At 47.0% G+C, this 25312-nt stretch overlaps 1 protein-coding gene across 2 annotated transcripts in view; it reads left to right on the forward strand.

The window, feature by feature from the left end:
• MAD1L1 (mitotic arrest deficient 1 like 1) overlaps positions 1-21171 on the forward strand; it is a 368957-nt gene extending 347786 nt beyond the window's left edge. The window contains exon 19 of one of the 2 annotated variants that reach the window (XR_009963812.1): positions 20083-20211. Coding sequence is in view for 1 of the 2 variants with exons in the window: in XM_062613593.1 (XP_062469577.1) it covers positions 20083-20241 (159 nt within the window). In the remaining variant the exon portion in view is untranslated. Of the gene's footprint in view, positions 1-20082 lie in introns of both variants that reach the window. The other variant, XM_062613593.1, reaches the window with a different exon arrangement.
• Positions 21172-25312: the final 4141 nt, after the last annotated feature.

The following is a 25312-nucleotide window of genomic DNA, read 5'->3' on the forward strand; positions in this document are numbered from 1 at the left end:
GGAGTATGACAGCAGAGGTGAGGTGCTGCTGTAATGCTCTAGGGGGATACTCACTCCTTTGTAAAGAAAGATTAGAAACAAGCTGGTGGAAAGACTATGTGCAATGAGATGGAACTGCTTTTGCACCAGCAAGTCTGTTTTCTGGTTGAGGGTCAGTATTCAGCACATGGAGAAGGTTCAGATATTGGAGTCAGCATCCAAGTTAGCTTCAGGTGCAGCCAGTGCTTTCAGGACATCTGTTTGCACAGCTAAGCCAGATTCTAAGATGGACATCATATTTACCACTCAGCAGCCCCTGCTTTGAGCTTGAGAAATTGTGATGGGCTTGGGTTTTTCCTTCTGTAACGCATGCTGGCAAGCTGAGGCAGGACAAGGTGCTTACATACAGGCGGAACTGAACTCTGAAGGACTCCATGAGTTGATTTGCGTTCCTGTCTCATCCCAGCCTTTGAGATTTTGCTGATCTGATAGTCAAATGAAGGGTCACTGCAGCGATGGTGAAGGATAAGCCAGGACACCGTGCTCCCATGGTTAGTATTCAACTGGAGTCGTGCAAGATCAGAACAATAATCCCTTGTTCGCACAATTCAACCATTGTAGGTTATCAGCGAATCAAGGTGACCTCTAAAGCAAGGAGGCCACTTGTGACTCTGCAGCTCTAAAGACAGAGACCAGTTGCATTGCGTAGTGGAGCTGGTTGTCAGCGTATTTGTCCTGTGCCTGGGGATCAGCAAGTTTGAGAGGTCCAGTAATACATGAGTCTTCAGAAAGGAGAAAGGGGGAGGCTCTGATTTTCACTTCTTTGAAATAGGAGTAAAAATCCTGCTATCATCTGTGCTCTGCTGGCTGCTTTCCCCACTGAGCTGTCCTACCTGGACTCTGATGCAGCTGCTACTCCTTCCTTACAGCTAGCAGCTTCTTTTTGGCAGCTCCTCTTGCAGCCTGGCTGTCATGGCTCTCGGATTTCTCATCCTGAAATGCCCTTACAATGGTCCTGGATTTCCCTGCGAGTAATTTCCCATATTTCTACCCACACTCAACAGCATCAACATGATTTCTTACAGCTCTGAGTCTGCCTTCCACCGAGAACCTGCCTGCACCAAAGTCCCTGGCACAGTTTGAGCTGCAGTTCTGTCTGATCCTTTTAAGAGCTGGGAATGGCTGTTTTGATGTCTGATATCTATGAACATGAAAGGCTCTTTTCCCTCTAACTGTGCATTGGGCAGGGCAATGCCTGTCTCTCCTAATCAAAAATGTAATCAAAGATCTCACTTCTCGTTAAAAATGTATTAAGAAGACGAAACGATGCAGGGCGTTTCGATTGGCTTCGCCCCTGGTTTGCTCTGGTTTCTACTTCTGCAGCGCTCCCTCCTGCCTTTCACAAAAGAACCCCCACCTCAGGTTTCTCCATGTCTTGAGTTGTTTAATTGCAAAATGTTGAGCTTTGAAAACAACAACCAAAAAAAAATCATTGTATTTGATTCGAGCAAAAATACCAATTGTCCTTGAGTCCCCACACCACGGATATTGGCGGCGTTTTGTCAGTGCAAAGAGTGAGTAGAAAGATCACAGCAAGGAAATAAATACTCCAGCTGGAAGGGAAAGGAGCTGAGACAGGAAAATAGCTGTGCCCTATCGCTCCCTCTCCCACAGCTGCTTCTTAATAAATGGTCTGTTGACCTGATGTTAACGTTTCCAGTTTACAGTAAGCACCATTTCCCTTAAACAAGATCCTGATAAAGTGAAGCGAGGGAATAGAGGGGGTGGAGAGCAGATTTGCAAAACATGCTGGAGTGAGAAAGTCGGAACATACCGTGTGTGTCTCGGGAGTGGGAACATGCCTCTGTGTGCGAATAAATATATAATGTATAGACATATGCTCTCTCTTCTCAGGAACTCTCTGAGTAGTCCCAGATTGTGCTGCTTCCAGCAGCACGGCACAGTAAAAGGCAGGGCGCTTGCGCAGAGAACATCGGCGTTGGTGATTGTGGGGCTGGTGGTTTGATGGAGCATCCTCGCTCCCCAAAAAGGTGCCTGATCGTGGAGATGGGTCTCAGGCGTCGCTCAGGCCAGCACGTGATGATCGAGTGGTCTGTCTGGAGAGACACAATGTGCTCAGGTTTGCTCATTTCCATCTCACAGATGAGGGCTAGTATTTCGCGAATGGAGATCAGATTTTCACACAAGAGCAAAGGAAGAGGAATCAGATGAGTGTTAGCACAGTTATTTGCTAAATGGATTTTGTTACTGTTTTCCAAGAAGCCTGTTGTCCTCTTTAATTTGCTCCTCTTCTGGCATTTGTTCCCTTTCTCATTGCCTCCACAGTTCTCTCATTAAGGTTGAAAAAGCTACCTCCGAAAGACCAGTGTAACGTTAGCAGAAATTACTAGCAGCAGTGATTTCAATATTCAAATGGACAATATATTTAGTAATAGACTAGGAGCTGTATAAATAGAGTATGAATGCCTGGTAATGAATCATATCAATAATTTTCACATACAGACTGTGCCTTCCATTTCTCAAAGGCCTTTACAAATATCAATTGATTCTCACAGCATGCCTGCTCGGTGGAGGAGTTGTTATTAGTTCTAGTGGAGGGTGAGGATATCGAGATGCAGAGAAATTATGCTGCTTGTGTAGTTCATGCTGAGACCCAAAGTGAGGAATGAAGTCAGAAGCTCCTGACTCCCAGGTCTGGATTGTAGGACTACCCAGCTCTGTGTGGTTTCTTTGGCATGGCTGGAAGTGGTGGTCTTCATAGACAGTGGCATGAGGAAGGTGGTCTTTGTCAGACCCCAGAGCCTGGGGTTGACGGGATGCAGGTAAAGCAGGAGTAATTAATGCACAGTGAATGGCAGAACTGGTCTTTCTGGTGCTGTGCTTTAAGCTTATAGTCAGGAGTACCACTCATGTCCTGTGCAGGTGGGGGCTTGAAGGTTTTGTGACCTATGGAAACATGGTCTTCCATGCAGGCAAACAAGAAAAAGAGGCGTCTTCAGTCCAGCTGTGCTTTGTAACTCTCACCCACCTCAGTCAAGGAGGTTAATGCTGAAGAGTACCTGAAATACTGAGAGTCTCTTCTCTAGCATAGCATCCTGCTCCACATTCACCACATTGCCCGTCTCTATTTTGCTGTTTGCCCTTCTTAATTCTGCAGTAAATTGTTCCAGCCTTTAATGTCTCTCCTGCTGACCCAGGGATGCAGTCAGTGATGGAGATCATCTTCAGAGGAAAGAGGCAGGTTATGTAGCACATGCCTCAGACAAGGGAAACCTCATCTATCTTTTGCCCTTGTGTCATACTGGATTCACCAAGGCTGACTCACTGCCTGGAGAAGAGGGCATGTATCTGAACTTGCATAAAAACATGACATGGTACTTCTAGCCTTTCTTTCTTAGAAAACACATTTTGACGTCTTACTTGGTATTTTGAGTGACACTGTACACTGAGTTGTCTTTAAGCTGGCTACAGTGGCACTTGGATATTTATTCTCAGAGGTTACATCATTTCCGAGCCCATCAGGGTGTTAAGAGTCCTTTATACTGGCACTGAGTCCTTTAAATTGCTGTTGGAACTACATAGACTTCACTGCACTTGGCTGTATTAAATTTCTTCTGCCATAGCAATGCCCAGTGACCCAAATTTCACAGGTCCTCCTGGTCCCTCACAGTTCTCCCCACTAGTGAGACCCACCTAAGTTATTTTGCCATCTTGTAGGTTTTTCTGTCTTCTAAGTCATCAACCGTTGGGCTGAAACTATTGATTCTTGTCATCATGTTGGCAAGGGACTAAGGATGGAAGAGTTGTCCAAGTTCCTCTGGAGGGGGGAGGCAAAGGAGGAATGGGCAACCCAAAACAACATCTTTCCAGAGCTTAATTGCTTAGCCCTAACCCCAGGTCAGCAAACTCTCACCACTCTTCATAAAAGGATGAGAGGCAGAAGGTGGCCATATAGGACTCACAACCCAGAATCATTTTGCACCATGGCCATGTGGCCTTTGGAAAGAGCATGTGCATTCCTCAGGGCCATCCCAGAGAGCCAAATTTTAGCTGTCAGGCTTTAAGGACTGTTTTGACAAGCTTATTGAGCAAGTTCATTGAATGTTTTGTATTCCAGATTAGACTTGGCCACATTTATTCCTTTTAACCTCTTTTTCCCCCCTACCTCCTTACCAACTTACAGTTCAGCATGGGGTTTTACCTTTCACTTAAGATACATTAATACTCTTTTTAAATGATTGTTACCTGAAACATTTTGATAGTCTATCTAAATAGTATTAGTAGTTATGTTAGCTCTTTCAGAGAATAATGTACACCCTGGTGTCAAGAGGACTTTCTTCTACACATAAACTCTCTTCCAGACGGATTACATTATATTCCTCTAGGCTCTGCCTCGGATTATTTTGTTCCATGAACTGAGTCTAGCACATTTAGGGAATAGATTGGTTCCCCCCCCCCCTTTTAAGAAAAAGAAAGAGAAAGGAAAACATAGCAACGACAGCATGGCAACAGCAGCTGCTGCACAATAGCAAAATAGGCAAACAGACTTCCGAAACATGTATTCACTGTTCAGCTATTTTTACTGGTTAGTGAGTATGTGGGAGTATTACAACAAAACAAGTGAGAAAATAGCTAACAAATAATTCATAAGAAACTTTAGATGAGAACACATCTTAATGACTGCAGCCTCCCAGCTAGCCCTCACACTGTATGACTCTCCACATGCACAAACTGAAAGGTCACCTCTGATCTCTGCTATTTATATATTGCAAATTCGTCCACAGATACATATATAAAATACCATACCAAAAATAATGCCAGTGGAGCATTAAGGTTAAGTAACTGGGCACTAAAAAGTAAAGAATTGTGCATCCCTGCATAGTGACTTGAGAATAAATCCATCTCATTACTCCCCTGCCTTTGCCCCTCCGTGTCAGAGGTTTCCTAGCGCATGGATGTCAAGGAGCCCCACAGCCTGGCTGTTTCTGGAGGAGTTGTAGGAGCTGTACATGGCTGCTGGCTCTACTGCTGACCTGCTGTGACCCTGAGCACTGTGTATCACTTCTTTTGGGACCTGTTTCCCCATTCACCTTTTGTCTGTTTGGAGCAAGCAGGTAAGAACCTCCAGCACAGAAACACGTTTTTAGGCAGAGCTCAGCCACATGTGGGGCCATGTGTGTGCTGAAAAGTGACAAAATAATAAGAGATAGATAGCACCTGCCTTGATGAGCCTGAGAAATGTTATGTTTCACCATCCCCTCGCCAGGCTGCCCCCCTTGCACTGCGGGCTAGTAAAGTTCAGGAAGTCTTTAAATTCAAAGTAATCCGTGGAGAACTTGAAAGAAACAGCCTCAGAAGTGTTGAACTTCTTACAGTTGCAGCCCAATCTGTTGTGCTGTGTGAGCCCTCTTTTGTGTTCAGTTACGATCCATGGGAGACTGAAGGCAAACAGAGTCTCTTAAGTCTCCTCCGCAATCCCAGTGCTTTTATTGGCACTGAGCAAAACACAGCTCAGCCCTCTGCAGCCAAAGTGAGATTCATTTGTCTTTAGAAACAACACAAATCTGTTTTCCTGGTTAAATAAAGTCATTTGCAGGGTTCTGTTGTGGGAAGGATGTGTCAGCTTGTCCTGAATGGAGCAGTCATTAGGATGAATAGGTTGGTTGTTGGGCTGAATCAGCCCTCTGCACACTGAAGTGTCCTTCCAGAGACAGGCTGAGCCCTCACTGAGGGACTGCAGGTGCCTGTGCATCACTGCAGGCTTTATTGTGGGCATCCCCTTCCCACACCCTCATGTGGAGTTTATGATTGTTCTATTGCAAAATGTTATGAATCCCACATCTTGCACATTCCCCTCCAGCCCTGTGGTTTGAGCTCGGGTTTCTATGGCAGAGGAGGCAAATGGGACTTTAACGATGAGTCCTTTGCATGGTCTGTGTTGCCTTGCTAATGTAAGAAGTCCATTTCTTCTTGTCTGTCAATCTCAGTAATGCTGGTGCTTCCCTACCCTTGAGAGGCAGGATGAGCAATGACTAAGTAATGTGTTGAACAATTCTCCTTGTTGCTGTAGACTTGTTCTGGGAAGTTTGGTGTGTAACTGATACGGAGGGAGGTTGCTGAAGTTCTCCAGAGGACATCAGGAATGAGGAAGCAGCAGTTAAAGTGGTTTGGTTCCCTCCGAGGCTTATTTTTTCCCCTTCAAATTTAGTTGAAAACAAGCAAGTGAAATGCAGCATTTAGAAGCACTTTGTAAGATCCTCTCTGGTTTTAAATTACTTCGTTTTCACGTCTTTGTCTATGAAACCTCCGAGGAAACTCATCCGCTTGTTTTCTCATCTGCATCTTCTGCTTTCTGTGGTTTTTACCCAAGAAAGAATGCAAGTGTCTCATTTGTGTTTAAATACCCAAACCAGTGCAGCTTGTATTGTAAAATACAGGCTGGTTGCGCAGGACAGGGATCGGTGCTCTAAAATGAGCCTGGCACCTTAGGGCGTGCACTGTCTTACATCGCACAGTGTTTGCTGAGGTCTTTTCCTGTGGCCTTCTGTAACATCTGAATATATATTAACACTGTTTCCACAGCGGATTTAGAGCACAAATAGCCCAGATTTGAGGCATCTGAAGAAGTACTTCTTGATCCTGTTGCTGGCTTGTTTGTATTTTTTGCTTGTGAAAACAATTCTCAAGAGCGTTGTTAGGTGTATCATAGCAGGAACACCTCTGGGCACGCTGGGGAATGTGTGAAAGCAGGTTTCGAGAGCTTTTATTTTCACACCATGTTTCAGTTCTGTAGTGATAAATGTTTTCTGGAGAACAAACCTGGAGTCCGTCCCCTTGCAGGTCTCACTTCTTGAAATGTAAAAAGAGTTTTTAAGTTTCAGGGGTTTGCTTGAGTCAGGTTGTGTCTTTCTGGGCTGGTAACGGGGGCTGATCAGCTGTGTGCAAGCAGCACGAAGCGGAAACTGCTGCTTATGTTAGAAGCTTATGGCATTAGACAGGACCTGTGGCAGACGAGAGGTAATGGCATAGCATGGGAATAAAATGAGGGAGGAACAGATCATTTAGGCAGTTCTGCATTGGCAATTGACGTACCACTCAAGACAAGCCTTGTATACCCAGCGTCCCTTCTAGGCTGTGTCCTGGGGAATTCCCATGTCCTTCAGCAGGTGGGATGGATGCTGCTGAGCGCAGACAGCTGGGACAGAAGCATTTGGAATCCCCTGAAAATCATCTTAGTTCAGGGCAGTACTTTAAGCATGTGAGTGGGGAGGGAGAAAAATATGATCTCTTTCATTGCATGCAGAACCCTGGATGGTAGAACCAGACTGTGCACACACACACGTAGCATTAAAAGCCCCATTGCATTATATGCCCAACTAGTATGTGATCCTTTCAGCCGGAGAAAGAACATCCTGCAGGGTGAGTGAATGTTAGGTGGCAGCTTTATTGCTGCAGTGTTGTGACCACAAACAGCCCAATTATTTCAAATGGATCTCAGCCAATATGTTCAGATTTGATTAAGAACTTTTTGGAAGATAAGCTTTTAGAGTTAAGGGCTGGCTCTAGCCTTAGTTATTTACATTGGGATGGGGAGGGGTAAAATCTTTTATTAGCGACACTGTTTAAATATTTTGGCTCTTTATTCCAATATTGTGGCAAGAAGGAACCATATGTGTTCCTACAAAGAGAGCCTACTACAGCCGTTAATCAGGAGGGGATCTATTAATGTATTAACATTCAGAATAATGAGCAAAAACAGCATGCACTGGAGAGACTAACGCACATCTTTCGTCTGTGGTTTTCAAATGTTTGGAAAATGTGATATTCCTCCATCTTTCAAAAGCTGATTTTCTGCCAAAAGAAGTTCTCTTCTGCTGTTAATTTTAGAAAGGTTAGATCTATTTACAAATAGCAAACATAAGCACGGGGTGATGAAAACCAGAAGGATGTGGGGAGGATACAGGGTGCATCCCAGGATGCAGAGTTCACAGCAGGAGCTGATCTGGCAGGGAAACTTGGAGGCAATCCTTTCCTTTTCTTAACGTTAGTGTGCAGAGTGGGGCATGTGTTTGGAGAAGACACAAAGCCCAGGCTCCATTCTAACTTGCCACCACCACCTTTCTCTGGAAGACACTGGACGACATATGCATGTGTCTGCAGATCTCTATTGGGCTTTAGGGATTATTGCTGAAAGACTTGGCACAGGAAAAGGGTAGATTTTCAAGGGCTCAAGAACGAGAGAGATTGCCAGTTAGCAGCTTGGTTGCCTCGAGGTCATTACTAATTAGCAGCATCTTGCCTAAAGAAGTGGACATTACATTTTAATGCTGTTATGAAAACCAATCACATCGTCTCCCCTTTGCATCCCATGCTACTTGCCTGCTTTGCTGTGGCATCTGGAGCAAGCTGCATAGGGGAAGGGAAGAAAGCCCTTTGAAAGGGTGTGGAAGGATGCTGAAGTGGTAGTGGAGCTCAGATGAGAGAGGCTGGAGCATGACAGCTGTTACTGGATCATGCAAAAAGCCTGCCAGGAAAAATGCATCAGTTTGTGTGATATCCGGGCGTCTTGTCTTCTGTTTTCATAATTGCATACATGGTGTCTGCATAAATCTTCCCCCCCTCTGCACCTCCAGCGAAAGGAGCTGACTGGCGGATGGCAGCACGTCAGTGGGAGAACACCAGCAGGAAGAGACAACCAGTCAGATGTGTATCAGATGGGGAGGGCCGGGGCCCGAGGCACATTCCTCAGAGGTTGGTTGAACATGGTGCATTCACTAAATAGAAATCCTCTCCTTTTCCCTAAGGGAAGAGGAGCATGTTCATCCAGACATGAGAACCAGCAGTGCTGTCTTGCCATGTTCCTTCAGGAGGTTAGCGCCAAATGACAGCGCAGGCGGCAACAGCAGAAGCTTTCAGCAAGTGCCTCATAGCCCGGAGGTCTGAGTGTCCCCTCAAGGGACACGGTGGGATTTCTTTTCCTTTTTCAGTGAATATGGAAATCCTCCTATTTATTCACTCCTTAGCTGCAGCCTCTGCCTTTTCAGCTGTGGGCTTCCATCTTATGGTGAGTTCAGATCTGCTCAAGGAGAGGAGTCCTGTGACTGTTTCACACTGGGTTTACCATTAAAAGCTCATTTCATTGAAACCTCCACAGGCCATTTGGTTGTTTTCCTTACTATCTTGGTCTTCAGGTATTCCTGGCCATGGATACCAGTTTGGGTGAGTAACCCCCCAAATACAGTTACTGGTAAACACCAGCTCCATGCACTCTATAAAGTCTTGAAGTTGAAAAAGAAGTGCTGAATTTTGTTAAATAATCATAGAATAGTTTGGGTTGGAAGGGACCTTCAAAGGTCATGTAGTCCAACCCCCTGCAATGAGCAGGGATATCTTCCACTGGACCAGGTTAATGGCATCTTCTCCCCCAGTATAAGTCTTGACTGTATGTACAGAAGCAGTCTAAGAAATGTCCTTCCCCACAGGGGCTTGTTTACTTTTAAACCTTATTCTTGAAGACACAAGAAAAAAACGTTTTACATGTTCAAAATCAACTTTTCCCTCGTTGACTTTCTGGGTCATGACAGCTCCTGCTCACTTCAGACCTGTTGAGAGCCGTGCTGATGACAGCAATTTCAAATGAAGAAAATGTGAGCCAGCAAAAAAGGAAGAGCAATAAAAGTGCCTCCCTCAACTGGCACTAAGATTGTGAACTGTGCTTATTGATGTTACAACAGCAGCTAATGTTATTTCCAAAGCCAGCACTTAAATTCCAATTTGGTACATCGTAACTATAAGTCAGTCACACAGTCCCATAGGAAGAGGTAATTATTGACCAGCTCTTGCTCATAGATGAGCAGTGGTTTTGCTTTTGGTAGCACTGGCTGTGTGCAGAAGTGACTAATATGTGTCACCAGTTTCCTTGATGTAAAGCTTACACCTGCATTTTAGCCTGGGGTGCCAGACTATGACAAACAAGAGCTAGAAGAGGGTAATGAATAAACATGGTGAGAATTTCAGCTGTAATCTGCCATCGGGTCCATCTGTTACTCCTTCCCCCACAAGCCTTGCAAACTCAATGAGCCAGGAACAGGCATGCTCCATATACTGTCCCATTCTTCAGCCACATATCTAAGGTCTAATTGTCTGCTTGTCATTAAGTTTATCACTTATGGTCTCTTGAGCCATTATTGGTCACAGGATTTTCTTGTTCAGTTCTTTAGCCTTCCGTCCACCACCCTACTTATGACAAGGCTTTCAGAAGGATACTGAAAAGATGAGGATAAATGTATTAATCACATGCTGGTGCCTGCTGTATCGCAGACTAGCAGTTGCTCCAGGGAGATGTGCCTCACAGGCCTGTGTCCTCTGCTCATTTAACCCTTCCCAGCCTCTTGCGCTCACCCTCCATCTCTTGCAAAACTAGATGCCCAGCTCCCAGATGAGGGGCTTCTTTTCCAGTTGGCAGCTGGTGAATCCTGAAGTCTGTGTGACCTAATTGCACTGTGCGATGGGCAGGCCCTTCAGATGGGGTTTCCTCCTTACTTGCTGTGATTGGAGAAGGAAAAGCAGAGGTCTCCAGCAGGAGCATGATGCAGAAGCAGCTAAGCAGAGGAATGGCGCATGCCTGGTGTGACTCAGTGAGTGGGGAAGGCTCCAGCAAGTTCTGCCTGTTGGGGAGCAGTGGTTTGCTTTGGGGAGCGGATGCCCATCTCCCAGGCAACGCGGCGGCTTGCAGAAAGCTGCCATCAGAATTCACTGTGGTTCCAGCCACCCCTCATCGGTGCAGGGTTTTGCAAACTTAGCTGCTCCTGTTCTCTTACAGACCTCATGCTCACAGCTGCAGTTCACAAGTGGAGAATCTCCCCGCTTTGGGAACCAAGCCATCTTAATGAAAAGCCCACACAGATGATACGGTTTTGCATTTCTTCCCATTCCTTCTCATGTTCCAGAAAATCCCATGCTCTTGGTTCTCTGCTCCTCTGTTGCCTCCAGCTCTTCTCCCAGCAAGGGAGATGGAGAGGAAAGTGATAAACAACTTGGCTAGTTAATGAGTTTCCCTGTCTAAATGAGGGATTCTTGTGTGCTGGGTTCATTTGCCATGCCCTTGGTATCTCCCTCAAGTTGTCTCTCTGCTTCTGACTCTCCTGGGAGAGAGGTTTGGGATCTGGTTGGAGTTGCACCTACTTTTCCCTTTGTGCCAAGCCATCATGTTCAGTGGGGCTAGGTTACAGACCACAAAGTGCCTCTGGATGGCAGGGCTGGAGAGCTACATGAGGCTGGAAAAAGGGAACCGAAATAACACCCATTCCCTAGCATTGCAAGCTACAACTGCAGACTCATTTCGGAGAAAGTAACAGGAGATTTTTCTCTCCCTAATTTATGTCTCTCCTGCATATGGCTTCTATGGAGTCACTAATGTTACAGACAGATGGGTTGGCATTTTACTAGGCAGAACACATGGGCTAGATGTTGTTAATGCTTGTTAGCTACTCGCTCTGCAGCTTGACCAGTCCAATACGGTCACCTCGCAGATGGTTGGAAAGCTGCAGCCTGGGTGCTGGAGCAGTCCAGCTCTGCAGCACATGGCTGTGACAGCAGTTGGGATAACGTGTTGGGCTGCTCTGTCTGAAGGGCCTCATTGTAGGTCAGAGATACCTGTGACTGGAGGATCAGTGTGGCCTTCCCGTTATGTCTGATTTGTAAAGATCCTGTGCCTTTTATTGAGATATACAGGCTTTAAAAGCTCAATTCCACAGTTTGGATTTTTCTAAGATGAGGTTGGAAGAATTCTGTGAGCCCTGTGCCTTGCTCTCATTTACTTTGTGGTTGATGTTTATAAGCATATTTGGCTGGTGAACACTATTTGGCCTGTTAAAAGGTATAATTTACAATCTCAAGCTCTGACTTACAGCCTACTGCCAGTATTAGTTTTGAGTGGACATCCCATGCAATTTTCCTTCCTGTGATGCGAGTAGTTTGCTGTGATTTACTCTCGCCCGGAATTGTATTCAGCTGAACCATTTCTAAGTATCACCTCAACAGATCTCCACAGGCTCAATCTCCTTGGTAGCTGGTTTGGAGACCCGCATCAGAATCTGTGGATGCAAAAGCAGATGCTACAAGTGAATCATTTGTGTTACCATCTTCCCTCTTTAGCAGAACTGATGTTTGGTTTACAGCGTAATGGTGAGAGGCTGAGCGGATCCTACAAATGAGACAGGGAATTTTAGTTTCAGGACTTGTCCTTTAAAACTCCCAAAGCACTTTTGGAAAATGCATGGATATTAACCCACCCTGAGCAGCAGTTCTTGAAACCAGTGATTTAAATTAGATATATTTGTCTCTGTCTGTCCTAAACTGCTGAGTAACATTAATGCACCCTGATAATAGCTGTCACATTTTACCCTGGGGATTGTTCCTCAGTGATAGGTGAAATCACAGCAGTTCAAAGACCTGTCTTCCAGGATAAAAAGCTCTGTAGGAATATTCAGATATCAAATAGTAATAGTATGAATCAAAAAATATGCTTCCCTTATTTTAAAGCCTTTGATCTTATTTTTATGGCATCACATTTGACAGTCTAAAGGGCACTAACCTGTAGGAGAAACCTTTTGAGAGAAGATGCTGACTTCCCTTCCACTGTGCAGAGCACCGTCCCCCAGCATTAACACCAACCACTTTTCCCCATGGAGCGGGGTGCAGGTGCTTCAGTGCACAGCTCTGCTCTTTTCACATGTTCCATTTCTTACATCAGGTGCAGAAGAGCTCACAGAGATCAAAACATGTAGCTGCAGGGAGAAGCTCTGCTGTGCAGCGCTCTCTGCTCTGTGTTTCTTTGCTGCTGAACGGGTGCAGCATCCAGGACCCCATCATGTGCGTAGTGCCTGGGTCGTGTTTCTGATGAAGATGGAAGCGTGTGAGCTGACCTCTTGCACAAAAGCCACTGCGGGGTTGTGGTTCATCTCAGTGTTGAATAATAAGAAAGAGAAAGGAAATGTTTGCTATAAATCTCAGTGCACGCAGGACTGTTGCTCTACTTACCCCACCCCAGCTTTCAATTTTCTTCTTGGCATTGCCAGGCGCTTGCTTTTCTTTGCTCAGCAGCTAAAAGCAGCTTTTTCATTACATTTCCTGGAAGGCCCTTTACAGGCTTCCATCCCTCTCTACCTCATAAATTCACTTTATATAGCAAGCTGGTGACACAGAGGTCAGAGGTCTTGGCAAGAAACTGTTATTATAAAGAAGCACTTTTCCTTTTTTTGGGGTTACAGAGAGGATATTAAAGGGGCAAAATCTTCTGTGCAGACAAGGAGCTGTCATCTATGAGAGGTAGGTGACTTGATGAAGAGCTGACAGAGCTACCTTGGGCAGGCATCCTGGCATTACCATGGAAAAAGAAGGAAACCAGTAAGCACTTTGCTAAATAACCTCATAAATATTTCCAGCCATGAGCAAGTCTATGTGGTACAATTTGTTGTTTTTTTTTTTTTGGCCTTTTTTTTTAATATTTCTCTAATTTTAAATGAATAGCCTCTAATTAAAGTGATTTAGTGGCCACCTGGGGACCTGGTATTTGAGCAGTGCATGATGCTTAGGAGAGATTGATTGGTGAGGCGTAACTCAATTGGGGGATTCTGGTAATGATATCATCGCCCAAGAGAGCCAAGTTAGAGCAATTAAATCTCAAAACCTCGTGTTTTGGTTGTTAGAACTTCAGCAGGTGGTTTCCACATGGGCAAACACACACACACACACACACACACACGTGCTTTCCTTGAGTATTTTCTGGACATTCCAGATTTCTGGCTCTGTGCTTGTTGGTCTGCCCCATGTGTGTATGAGCCTGTCCAGAGTGACCTGTAATGGTGATGTATGGGCTTTGCAGGCCCAGGGAGAGGGTGCCAGCCCTCTTGGCACCAGTGCTTCCCCCCTCAGCATCTGCACATGGACAAGGCGGCCTTTGACATTTAGAAAATCTCAGCATCCAAAGCAAGAGGCAGAGACAAAAGAATTTTCTCATTTAAAGGTCAGAGCCAGCAGCTTCTTGAAAGATGCTTTCAAATAGGTTTGTTGGGCTGTGACAGGGTTTATGTGTTTTAATGGGTGCCGAGGAAGCGTCAAGAGGGCAGCAAGGACATCCATTGGGGCCACCAGTGTGCCCACGGTGCTTGATGGCAGAGGCTCTGTGGCATACACGGTGACAGTGCGATGGCACAGCCAACTCTGAGGATGGAGGAAGGTGTTGGGAAGAGGGAATGACTGTCCCACGTGAAGAAGAGGTCTGAGGGATTCAAATGATAATGGCAAATTGCCAAAGGGGTGGATGTAGTAGGGAGATGTGCATATCCCACATTGGAGCAGGTGGCACAGCAGGCTTCAAGGTGGCGTGAGAACCACAAGACAAGGGCAATGAGAGTAAGGACTGGGGCAGAGAGAGGAGAACGTGACCACAACATGGCTCGTGATGCCAGAGGAGGCTGTGGACCTGAACAGAGCAGGGAGAAGGTCTGTGTGAAGCAGTCTGTGTGAAGCCTTGGATGTGAAGCCATGGTGCCCCTTCCCTCGGCATGCATGGGGCTGTTTGTGGTGTGTATTCAAGAGTAGCTGTGCACAGGGATGCAGCACAGACAGTGATTTATGGAAGGAGCATTCCAGATTGAGATGGTGCCTCTGTGCTACATTCGCTGAGTAAATGTCACTGGGCAATGATTCACGTGCTCATTTTGACCCCTAATACATCTTAGCCTTGAAAAGTACCATTTCCCCCAGAGAGTATGGCTGAGCAGCATCTGCAAAGCAAACTGTGCCAAGGGGAGGAAAGCCCTGCCAGAGTCCTAGACTTCTTCCTTCCTCTCGCTGGGGAGGTGTTTGAACTGGAGTTCCCAAGCTGAGACACAACTCTTTTGCCTGCTGTGCCTGGCACAGAGTTCCACCATCACTGTTGTCAGCTCACCAAAACCCATGCAAGACGATCTACCTCCAGCAATTGGAGGTGTCTGTTTGAAGAGACAGGAGCACATGTCCTGCATGGATTGTATCCCCAAAGGCAGTTGTGTTTTCTCTTTGGAAATCAGAGGTAGAATATCCTCAGTTTATGCTGAAATCTCAAGTTGCATTGAATGCTGAAGACGTCTTCTCGCTTTTTCTTCATTTCTACCCCATGTTTTCTCATGATGCCACATCCCATGTCAGCCTTCTCCTTGGGGCTTGCAGCCACCCTCTTTTCCGTCTTATTCTGGAGTCCTAAGGTGTACAGGGTGTTGAGTCACCAGTATTTTTCAAGAAGCATCCTTTGTGTGGTTTAAGTCGCGCTGCATGCCGCTTCATAGCTGATGGCACTTTTGGAGCCACAGCTGGGACATCTGTTGTTCTTATGTCCGAGAGGAAAAGGGCATACAGAAAACTAAAGTATTGGTGTGCCTAGTTCAGAGTTCTGAACCCCATGTTGTAAAGGAGACACTGTCACACCTCTCAGCTGGTGGAGCAGTAAATACTGGCATTTGGCTTTCAGGGAGGGTTTCTGTGCAACAGTAGCGAGGGGGGAAGGAGCCATCTTAGCAGAATCAGTGCAGTCAGAAGCCCTGTGTGTGTTAAGTTGAAGCAACAACAGTTGGGAGAACCTCCTTTATGGTTCATATGTTGTGGCATTACCAGCCTGGTCCAGCCAGCTGCAGGTCCTTTCCCCAAGAGGGTCCTTTGGGAATGCCTATTGCTCCTCTGCATGTCTACTCCTCGCTGAGATGGTCCCTGTTGGAGAGGAGAGCTCACTTTTGTAGCACACTGGTGGTTATTTGAGAGACTTTTATATGTCTATCTAAACTATAAACCTTGAATAATTTACCAATTTCCAGGGCTAAGAAGAAGATTTACGATGCTTCCTTCTGGCGAGCAGCAGCTGATCTTGATTCTCCTGGAAAACAATTGTACTAATGGCTGCAGATCCAGTAGCAGCTATGGCAAGTTTATGTCACCATGTGGTAAATAGACCTGTCTCCTTGTGTTTTACAGTACAGTAAAATCTGCCCACTGATCTGATTGCTCTATGGGCTGGCACAACCTAGGAGGAGAAAATCAAGGGGTCACTCTTCAACCCTATGACAGGAATCGCACCCCCCTGCCAGCAGAATGGAGCATGCAGTGACACAGGGCAAAGATTGATTTCCATTGCTCTTCTAGGAAAGGTCCCCATAGGCCTTAAATCAGCCTGAACTGGCAACAGGGCTTAGTGAAAGCTGAAATCTTTCCTTTTGCAAGTATTTGAGATCTGAATAAAACATAACATAGACCTGAATCTATGTAATTTAGTGAGCCAGGCAGATTTTTTTTTTCCATAAATTAGAAGAAACCAATATAGGTCTATGTAAAGAGCACCTGAGAAATGGTATTCTCATAGTACTTAGCTTCAGCATGCTGAGCTGCTCTGGGCTCAGGAAAACTGCGAGTGCAGGGGGAATAGTTGTGTGTCTGGTGAAGTGCTGCACTTGGCTGGCTTATTGAGCACAGCAGGGAAGGGGGGATTGAAGCATGATCATAGTCCGCAAAGTGTCCTCTTGCATTGACTCCTCTGTGCATTGACTACGGGGTGAATAGAGGTACTCACAGGCTCAGCTTGTCCTTTGATCCCATGTTTGACTCTAAATCTTGATGGTTTTTCTTTCACACTTCTCTCTAAAAGGAACACAGTGTAGTGAGTAGCTCTGAGTAAGCAGTGTCAGTGGTGTTGGGTGCAGAGCAGTTAGGGCTGGGTTTGTGTGTGCTCTAATCTCTCTTGCCCCGTTCCCACTCATGGACTGTCCCTGTGGATCAGTGACACTTATCCAGGTTCCTCAGCTTTATATTTTCTTGATAGATGAGCTTTGTTGGCTTTTGGCTCCATCTAAGCTTAGAATTCCTGGGCATACATCACCGGAGTAAATGGTGATTGCATTACATAGCATATGTCTTGTGAATAGTGGGTATGTGCTGTCACTTGCAACTTCTTGTTAGCAGGGATTGTGTCCAGGAGTTTTTCTTTGAGGGTTGAGATGTTTTAATTGTAAAGATTGATTAAAAATGAGTGGAGGGTTTCCTGGTTGGGAACTGTGCAGAGGAGGACTCAGGCATCCTTATAGATTTGAACTGCTGAAGATTTCACCTTTGTATTTCTCATAAATCCCCCTTTTAGAGCTGGGGTTGCGAGTCTGCTCTGCACCGATCCAAACCAGGGTAGAACAACCAGACCCTGTAGGATTCATTCAGCAGAGCATCCCCTCCAGTGTCCTTGTCATCATCCCCTTCTTGCTCCCACGCCACCCACAGCAGCGCTTCCTGCACTCACTGGGTGCACCAGGCAGGGAACAGACTGACATTTGAAAAGAAACCTTGTGAATTAAGGGGAACATATTGCTATTATTTCCTATAATCACTTTATTTGTAAAGCACATGCTGCAAAGGTTCTCCTGCTGTTGAACCCAAAGCAACAAAGCTATCTATATATCCCCATCTCTACTGCGTTATGAACAGATGGGTGAAGGAAAACAATAAAAACAAAGAAGAAAGGTAACAATGATAGCAATTTTAAAACACTCTCAGGGAAAAAAATATCCCAACTTTTTTTAAAAGCAGCATGAGATTGAATAAACTGAACTGCAAGCGCATCCATCCTCACCGTTAGCATGTAAGCATCTCCCAGCAGAGGAAGAATTGCCTTTTTTCCAAGTGCCTGCCCTCTCGCCTTGCTCCTGTTACAGAAGAGAGCATAAGAAGCCTGGGTGAGATGTGTGGGGTTTGGAAACTTCTTTTGGAGTTCCTGGGGAGGTGTGAGGCCACAGTGGGAAGGACAGTGCTTCCCTTGACCACGCAACAACCAAGAGAAACCACAGTCCCATTGAACTCAATAGGAAGTAACATCTCCAAAGCACGTATTCATTCACGTAACTTTCTATGAGCGTTATTCTCCTGCCTCTGCTGAAGGAGGAAACTTTGGTTATGAAGAGTAGTAGAGAGAAATTACCGTTAATCTCATGAAAAAGAATGATTCAAATGTAGCCTTCACCCGCGATGCCGGTGAGCTCAAAGCAGAGGGGGGATTGAAAACGTTTCTGTTACTCTGATTCCAAGATCATGAAACACAAGGAAATGTTCTGGCACTGGATGCTATATTTCTTAAGGAACTGGCTTCAATTAATTAAACTGGTAAACCAATTAATGGATTTACTTGTAAATTCTTAGAAAATGGATTCTGTGCCCAACGAGTGGTTTAAATCTGCGGAGGAGGCAGTGCGTATTTCATACGGAGCTTGAATTCCCGTTTCAGATGAATCCAGTTCTGCACTGACTTCAGAGACACAAGTGATGCATTAATAATACTCGGACTTTCCTCCAAACCGGCACTTCCCATCAGCCAAATCCAGGGGGGATTTGCAGAACAAAACCCGTGTGGCTTTCACAGCACCCAGCCTGTCTTCCATCTGCTTGGATTGTGGATATACATCCCTCCCTGTGCTTCCAGCTGGCTTCTTCGTCTGCCTTCTCTCCCCTCTCTCTGCATAGACTCTTTAATCTGACCCAGTGGTACCTCAGATGTGCAGAAAACAAGTCAGGTAGCTCCAGAAAGCAGCGGATTAAGGCACTGTACATGCTTTGGAGTCACTGAAAAACAACCAAGCCCAAGTGGAGGAGATTTAAACAAAAGCTAATTTACTTTTCCACACAGAAACCTTGTTTAGATTCCCTGCCTGGCTCAGGGGTGACAGGGGCATCCTTGGTACCTTGTGCTCTTTGCAATCCAAAGTGACACATACATGAAAAGTTCATAATCAAATGTGCCCAGGCTCCAGAGAACATGAAATCAGAAACAAGCAGGCTTCCCAGGGCTCTCGGTGGTCATCACTTCCCTTCTCTCCTGGCAGGTAAAGCCATGTTTTTCCCCTCACATGGCAATCCTCTGCTCTGTCTCTTGGGGTAGGGGTCTGCCCCGCTCCTGCACCTACTGGGATGATGCCGGCTTTGCCTGTTGCTGCTCCAAGGGGAAGCAGAGCTGCAGAGCCATTAGGAATGGGAGCATTTTGAAGAGGAAAATGGCAAGGGGAAAAATTAGCATTTGCGCTGTGATGTTTTTGCTGTTTATTAATAAACAAGCTGCTTTCATGCCTCCAGGGGCAGGAGAGGCTTCAAGCATTCCTTATTTCTCTTGCATGTAGCTTTTTTTCCGCTTGTTTTATATCTTACAGGAGATTTGTAATCTTCTTCCCACATGTTGAGTTCCCTTATTTTCATGAGAGCATCTCTGGAATAATTCCTCTGGAGCTCTTGGCTATGTGCTGCTGGGCTGATTTAAACATCCTGAAACACTTGAGGGATGCGGGGTGGATCAGCAGCTTGTTGGGAAGGAGTTGTGCTAATTAGGAACAGGTCTGCTTCCTCCTACAGAAGCAGAATGACTCCAGGGCTAAGTGTTTTCATGGTGAGAAAGCCCTTGCACATAGCTCCTACGTCCAGAGATCTGAGTGGTGATGGGGATGGTGACCCTGATGTGAGCACCCCAGTTTTGGGCTGGCAGCACAGCCTGGCCCCTGTGCAACCTCTTTCCAGGATGGTCAAACCTCGTCTCTCCACTGCCCCATTTGTCACTGGGGGAAGCTCCCATGGATAGGACAAGGGGTGATGGGTTTAAACTTAAACAGGGGAAATTCAGGTTGGATATAAGGAAGAAGTTCTTTACTGTGAGGGTTGTGAGGCACTGGAACAGGTTGCCTGAAGAAGTGGTAAATGCCCCATCCCTGGCAGTGTTCAAGGCCAGGTTGGACAGAGCCTTGGGTGGCATGGTTTAGTGTGAGGTGTCCCTGCCCATGGCCAGGGGTTGGAACTGGATGCTCTTAAGGTCCTTTCCAACCCAAACTATTCTATGGTTCTATGCCCAACTCAGTAACAGCCCAGTTACCTGTGTGCTGAACACCCATGCTGCAGCAAGTAACATGTCCTTGATTACAGGTGGATCCATTCAAAGGAGGCTTCAGGGTGATGCCACCAGCACTGCCCTGTGTCTTTGGAGGCGAATTAAAACCCTGCTGTATTAATGGGTTTGTTCTTCTTTGCTCTCAGGCCTCCAGCTCCTCCGGTCGAAAGATGCAGCTTCTGGAAAACGAGTTCTCCCGAACCATCCGGGAGCTCATCGAGCTCCACCTGCTTCGCCAGGACAGCATCCCAGCATTCCTCAGTGCACTCACCCTCGACCTCTTCAGCCGCCAGACCATTGCTTAGCATCCCACTGCCAGCACCAGCCGCGTGTAGACCACTCCTGGGCAGGTCTCTTGAGGTAGCAAGGAAGAATTCTCCCCCCCACCTCCTTTATTTGTGGTATTGGGTTGTCTCTGGTTTGCAGGGATCTCCTTCTCCCCCTTTCATCCTGAAATCCCACTCTGATTCCTATCAAAAGCATCATTTCCCTCCTGTGGGAGGGCAAGTCTAGCTCCATCCCAGGGCTCTACTGTGCCAAGACCCACTCCCTGCCTTTGAACTGGGAAATGTGTTCATCACTGCCTAGCCTGTGTCGGCATCTCTCTGGGAATATGGTGGGAAATGGTGGTTTGAGGAGCCATAGCATCACCGTTTGCAGCTTTTCACAAAAGGGTCCCCCAAATCTGAGCTCTGGCAGAGAGATGAACCTTGCAAGAGGCTGGTGCTTCCTGCCCTCATAGTTGTCTTCTCCTCTGGGAGCCAAGGGCTTGGTCCTTGAAGCCAGGGACGTGCAGAAGGATCCGTCATGAGTAGCAGGTTCTTTGTGGATACCTCCAGCTCTTGCAAGCAGCTCATCTCTCAACAGGGCTGAAATTATCTTCCAAGATATCCCATTACCCGAGCCTGCCACCACTCAGCAGACAAGCACAAGCATAAATGGCCATTTGAAGGCCTGTACCTGTGTTGACACCACAGTGTTGTGTGATGTGCTCACATGTCACTGGTGTGCTTTTTGTTCCACACCAACACTCTTGGGTTCTCTATCATCTCAGGACTTGCAGGAGGAGCAATTTGGGTTGTGCTCACTGCTGCTGGGTTTAGCTTGCCAGGCTGTGGGTACCTGCTCAGCTTGACAGGGGTCTCCCTCCTCAGAGGGCACCCCCTCAAGTATGACATGTTGTGTTACAGTGGGTATAGTTCTTCTGTTGGAAGAATAAAGTGTCACTTCCTCAACTAGGTGTATGACTCCTTTATTTGGGATACACACTCTACTCTCCCACATGTAAATCATGACAATGAATCGCCCATCAATGGTCTGAGGCTGGTGCTGCTTTGAGAAGGAGGACACCATTATCTCAGTTTTTCCAGACAAGTCTCATTCATGACGTAAACCAGATTAATTTGTTATAACTTGTGTGTATATTGATTTCCCCTTGATATCAGCAGGAGCCTGCTTCCTAAGCTTAGAGAGAAGGTAGCAGGCTAGAAAGTTAACTTAGATGCTCCCAGCGGCATGCATGCTGGCATCACCCTGGGAGCTATCCATGTGTCTACAGGCATGGAGAATAGCCGTTATAGACCCAACTGGTGAGAGATGGAGGGTCAAGCATGTGCTCTGGGGGTTGCTGCAGCCCCCATCTCCTCAGCCCTCCTCTCCAAAGGGTTTGCAGGGAAGTGCAATAGAAAAGTTGGGAGTTTTCTCTTCTGCCTGAGGTCCTGGTGGAAGATGAATTGCCTGGCCTGCTGTGCCAGGGGAACGCTGCCTGATTCATATGCACAGCATGGCACTGAGAGTCGCCTTCCTCAGTCATGGGGAAAATGAATCCTGACGTCAGGCGCATTCAGCTCCTCCGCCAGCACAATAGCGGATCCTGGCTGCCTCTGGAAATTCTTCTCTTGGCTCCTTGCAGGAGAAATGAAGTAATTAATAAGTTTACAATAAACCCTCTATCTTAGCAAAACACGGGTGAGGCGAGAAGCGATGCTGCAGAGTGACAAGGGAAAACACATTCTGCCTGTTGCAAAATTGCCTCCCAAGAGTGAAAGGATAATAAGTTGGGGTAGAAAACACAGTACTCTTCTGAGATGCCTTTGGTGGGGAGGAGAGGCAGATGAATTACTGCTCTGCCCCCTGTTCTCCCAGCAAGACTGATTTGTTCAACTGAGTTTAATAGGCAGCATGGTTGGGAAAGGTGTGTTGTGAGGATGGGTGCTTGGCTCCAATGTGGAGCAGTGCCTGGTCCTCCTCCCAGCTTGGGAACTGCTGGGGTAACTATCCTGCTTTGGCCCTGCTCATGGTGTTGCGCTGTTTCACATCAAGCAGGCTTAGCCACTACATGAAACTGGGACTTCTGGGAACCTCGTTGCTCTAAGGCTCACCAATGGAGGTCTTGCAGCATCCATGTGGATGGGTGACCATTGCAAAGCCGCCTGTGGGACACAGGCTTGTGGCTGGGCACAGGGAAGAGGAGCTGAGGCTCCCCAGTTTCTAGCTCCAGCACTGAATTCAGGAGGAAGCCCCAAACATATGGCTATATCCTGCCACCACGGCAGCTCCCGTGTCTGCTGCTGTCATTACACTGCTTGTCTCAGCCATGACAGAGCTGTGAGGAGTAACACAACGCTGAATTTCACAGTGATTGCTCCTTCCATGCTGAGCTACGTGGGGCTCAACAGCCCATCACAGGATCCTTCCACCGTGTTCACTGCCCTCTCTGTGGGTGAAGCTTCCTGGGGCAGTGCAGAGACCCTGGTGGCCACCAATGGCCCGTTTCGACCACCCCGTGGTGGCACAAATCCTGGTGGCTTTGGCTCATTCCTTGCAGAGCTCCAGCCTCATTCGTGGAAAATCCTTTTAGAAAATCTTGAGAGATTGGTAATAAATTTGCAGTTGGTTGGAGGGGAGAGGGGGGAGCGTTAACAAGTGTGCATATGCTCGCTGGGACTGCGTGCATGCTCGCTGGGTTTATGGGCTATAAGCTGTAAAGGATGATTTACTAATGCACAGCTGAAGGACTATGTGTATGTATGTCAGAGCACTGTCTTGTTTGCAGTGTTGCCTGAAGCTTCCCTTCACTCAAACTGCTTGTGAGCCCCTGCTCCTCTACTGATCAACCCTTTTCTTTTGCGTGCATGTATAAATGCAGAGAGCTGTCAAGTACTGCCACATGATCCTTGAAAGCAGCAGAGCTCTTGGCTAAGGCAGGTGTTGCAAAGTTCATGCCTCTCCTAAGGTCGCATCTCTAATCCTGGAGCCTTTTGCTCCTGCTTCATGTCTCCTGGCTCTTGGCATCTTTGCCTGTTGCTTGCATGAGCCTCAGAGCTGTCCTGGAAGTGTGCAGTCCTGAGAAGGAGCTAGGGAAACCCTTTATGGATGAGCCATGAGGAGTCTGGGATTCAGAGATGTTGGTTACAGATCTTTGTTGTGCAACACTACAGGAGGAAGCGAAGAAGAGGGAAGAGCATGAAGCTGTGATGGAGGCAGGTACCCAAGGAGCAAAGGGCAGGAGCAGAGATGGGAACAGATGGAGAGGAAGAACCAGGATGCTGAACAGAAAGGGAAGCCGCAGCTTCTGAACTAAAGAAAGAAAAGCCATCTTCTCCCACTGTGTGGCAACTTGGGCCCAGGCTCTCCCCACCTCAGGCTCTGGAAAGATCCTGTGATTCCCTAATGGCAGAGAGGCATTTCCCTGCTGCAGCTCCTTGCCAAGTGCCTTTTCCTCACAGATGGGGTTGGTTACTGGGGGTGGCTGATGCAGCCACTGTCTGAATAGCCCATGGCTCCAGGTGGGCAGGAGCCACAATGGAGAGGGATGAGCGTCCCCACATACCTCTTCCCACTACTGCTGGACTGGGAGAAGAGCTGCACTGGATCGTGGGAGTGCAGAGAGGATTGGGGATGGAGGGTGATGGGGCAGGAGCAATCCCACTCCTGGCTTTTGGATTTTCTGCCTGTCCTAGGGCAAGCCCGTGAGGCCGTTCTGCACTGTGGGCTCTATAAAATGGGAATATCACTTCCCGGTCATGGCCTCCCAACACCAGCCAGCACTGAAGGTTGTTTGACCCCAAATGGAGGGAGCCTAGATGGGTGGCAGCATCCCACTGGGGGTTATGATTGGTGGAAGTGGGACACAGCACCCCACAGCTGCAGCACTGGCATTGCCTTTGCTTCTCCATCACTCCCCTCTGCGTGCTTCAGTCCACCAAGGAAACACGGAGCAGCACCCACCCGTTCCATTTCCCAACCTCAGCAGTGGGCTGAGAGGCAGCTGGGAATGGTGTGAGTTGGACTGATGGGTGGTTGTGTCAAAGAAAGTGTCTGGGGAGAGAGGTAAAAGCCTTCCTAGGACATCACCAAGGTAATGCTGGACCCCAGGAGCCTGTGCTGCTCTGTGTGGGAGATGCTGCAGCCAAGGCAGGCTTGGTTCTATTGCAGCTTTTTGCTGTTGGAAGACAGTGGGAAGGTGATGACAGTGTTAGATGCCAAGTGACCATAGCTAATGATGGTGTCTCCTTGGCAAGGCAAGTGTAGTAGCTGGGGAGGACAGAACAGGCTCTCCTCGCTGGTGTAAATCACATTCGCGCTGTGACAGCAGATTGGGATTTAACAGCAGCGATGCTAAAAGTTGCATGATATTTAAAAGCTACAAAACGCGCCCACTCTGATCAGGGGAGGGATATTAAATAAATAAATAAATGGGGAAATCAGCAAGGCTTCTTCAGGAAGTCGTTGTGAAATATTCAAACCCCATCCTTCCCAACAGGAAAGCTTTTTTCAGGCTAAGAGGAGCGGCTGAACGGCATCTGATGATATCGCATTGACACAAGTGTCTAGAAAAATAGGGGAGGAATGTATGATCTGTTCTCAAAAAGGAACCCTAGCTAATAGGAAATATGCTGATGCTACTTTTAATTTCATGACTCAGGTTTGCTGCAAAATTGATGGGGATCTGTGTTGGAGGCTGGAATAGTGAAGCAGTTCTCTGCTGTGTGGGGGTTTTCCACTTCTTGTTTCTCCTTGGGGGTTATTGTAAAAATCTTGGTACTCAGGGGGCTTGTAGATGTTATTGAAAGGACAGGGAGCGGTCTGGATCCAGAGGAAACAGGAGATATTTGCTTCGGAAGCATTCTACATAGAAATCACTGGCCAAAGCCTTTGCAGAGGGACTGGGCAGCCGTCCCGGCGGCTGCTCCTGCTCCTTCCACCCCTGGTGGCTGGGTCTCCTTGTGTGTGTGCTTTCCCTCAAAGCAAATACAAGGGACAAGACAGAAGGAAAGCACACCTTAAAGATGCTGCTGCTGTGTAAGTTAGGGAGCACAAAGGCAAAAGGCAGCTTATGTTTTTGGTCTCCATCCAAACCACGTTCCTCCACCA

This window comes from Pezoporus occidentalis, unplaced genomic scaffold (assembly GCF_034315485.1).
Source record: "Pezoporus occidentalis ecotype Australia unplaced genomic scaffold, CSIRO_AGI_Poc_V1 ctg169, whole genome shotgun sequence".
NCBI lineage: Eukaryota > Metazoa > Chordata > Aves > Psittaciformes > Psittacidae > Pezoporus > Pezoporus occidentalis.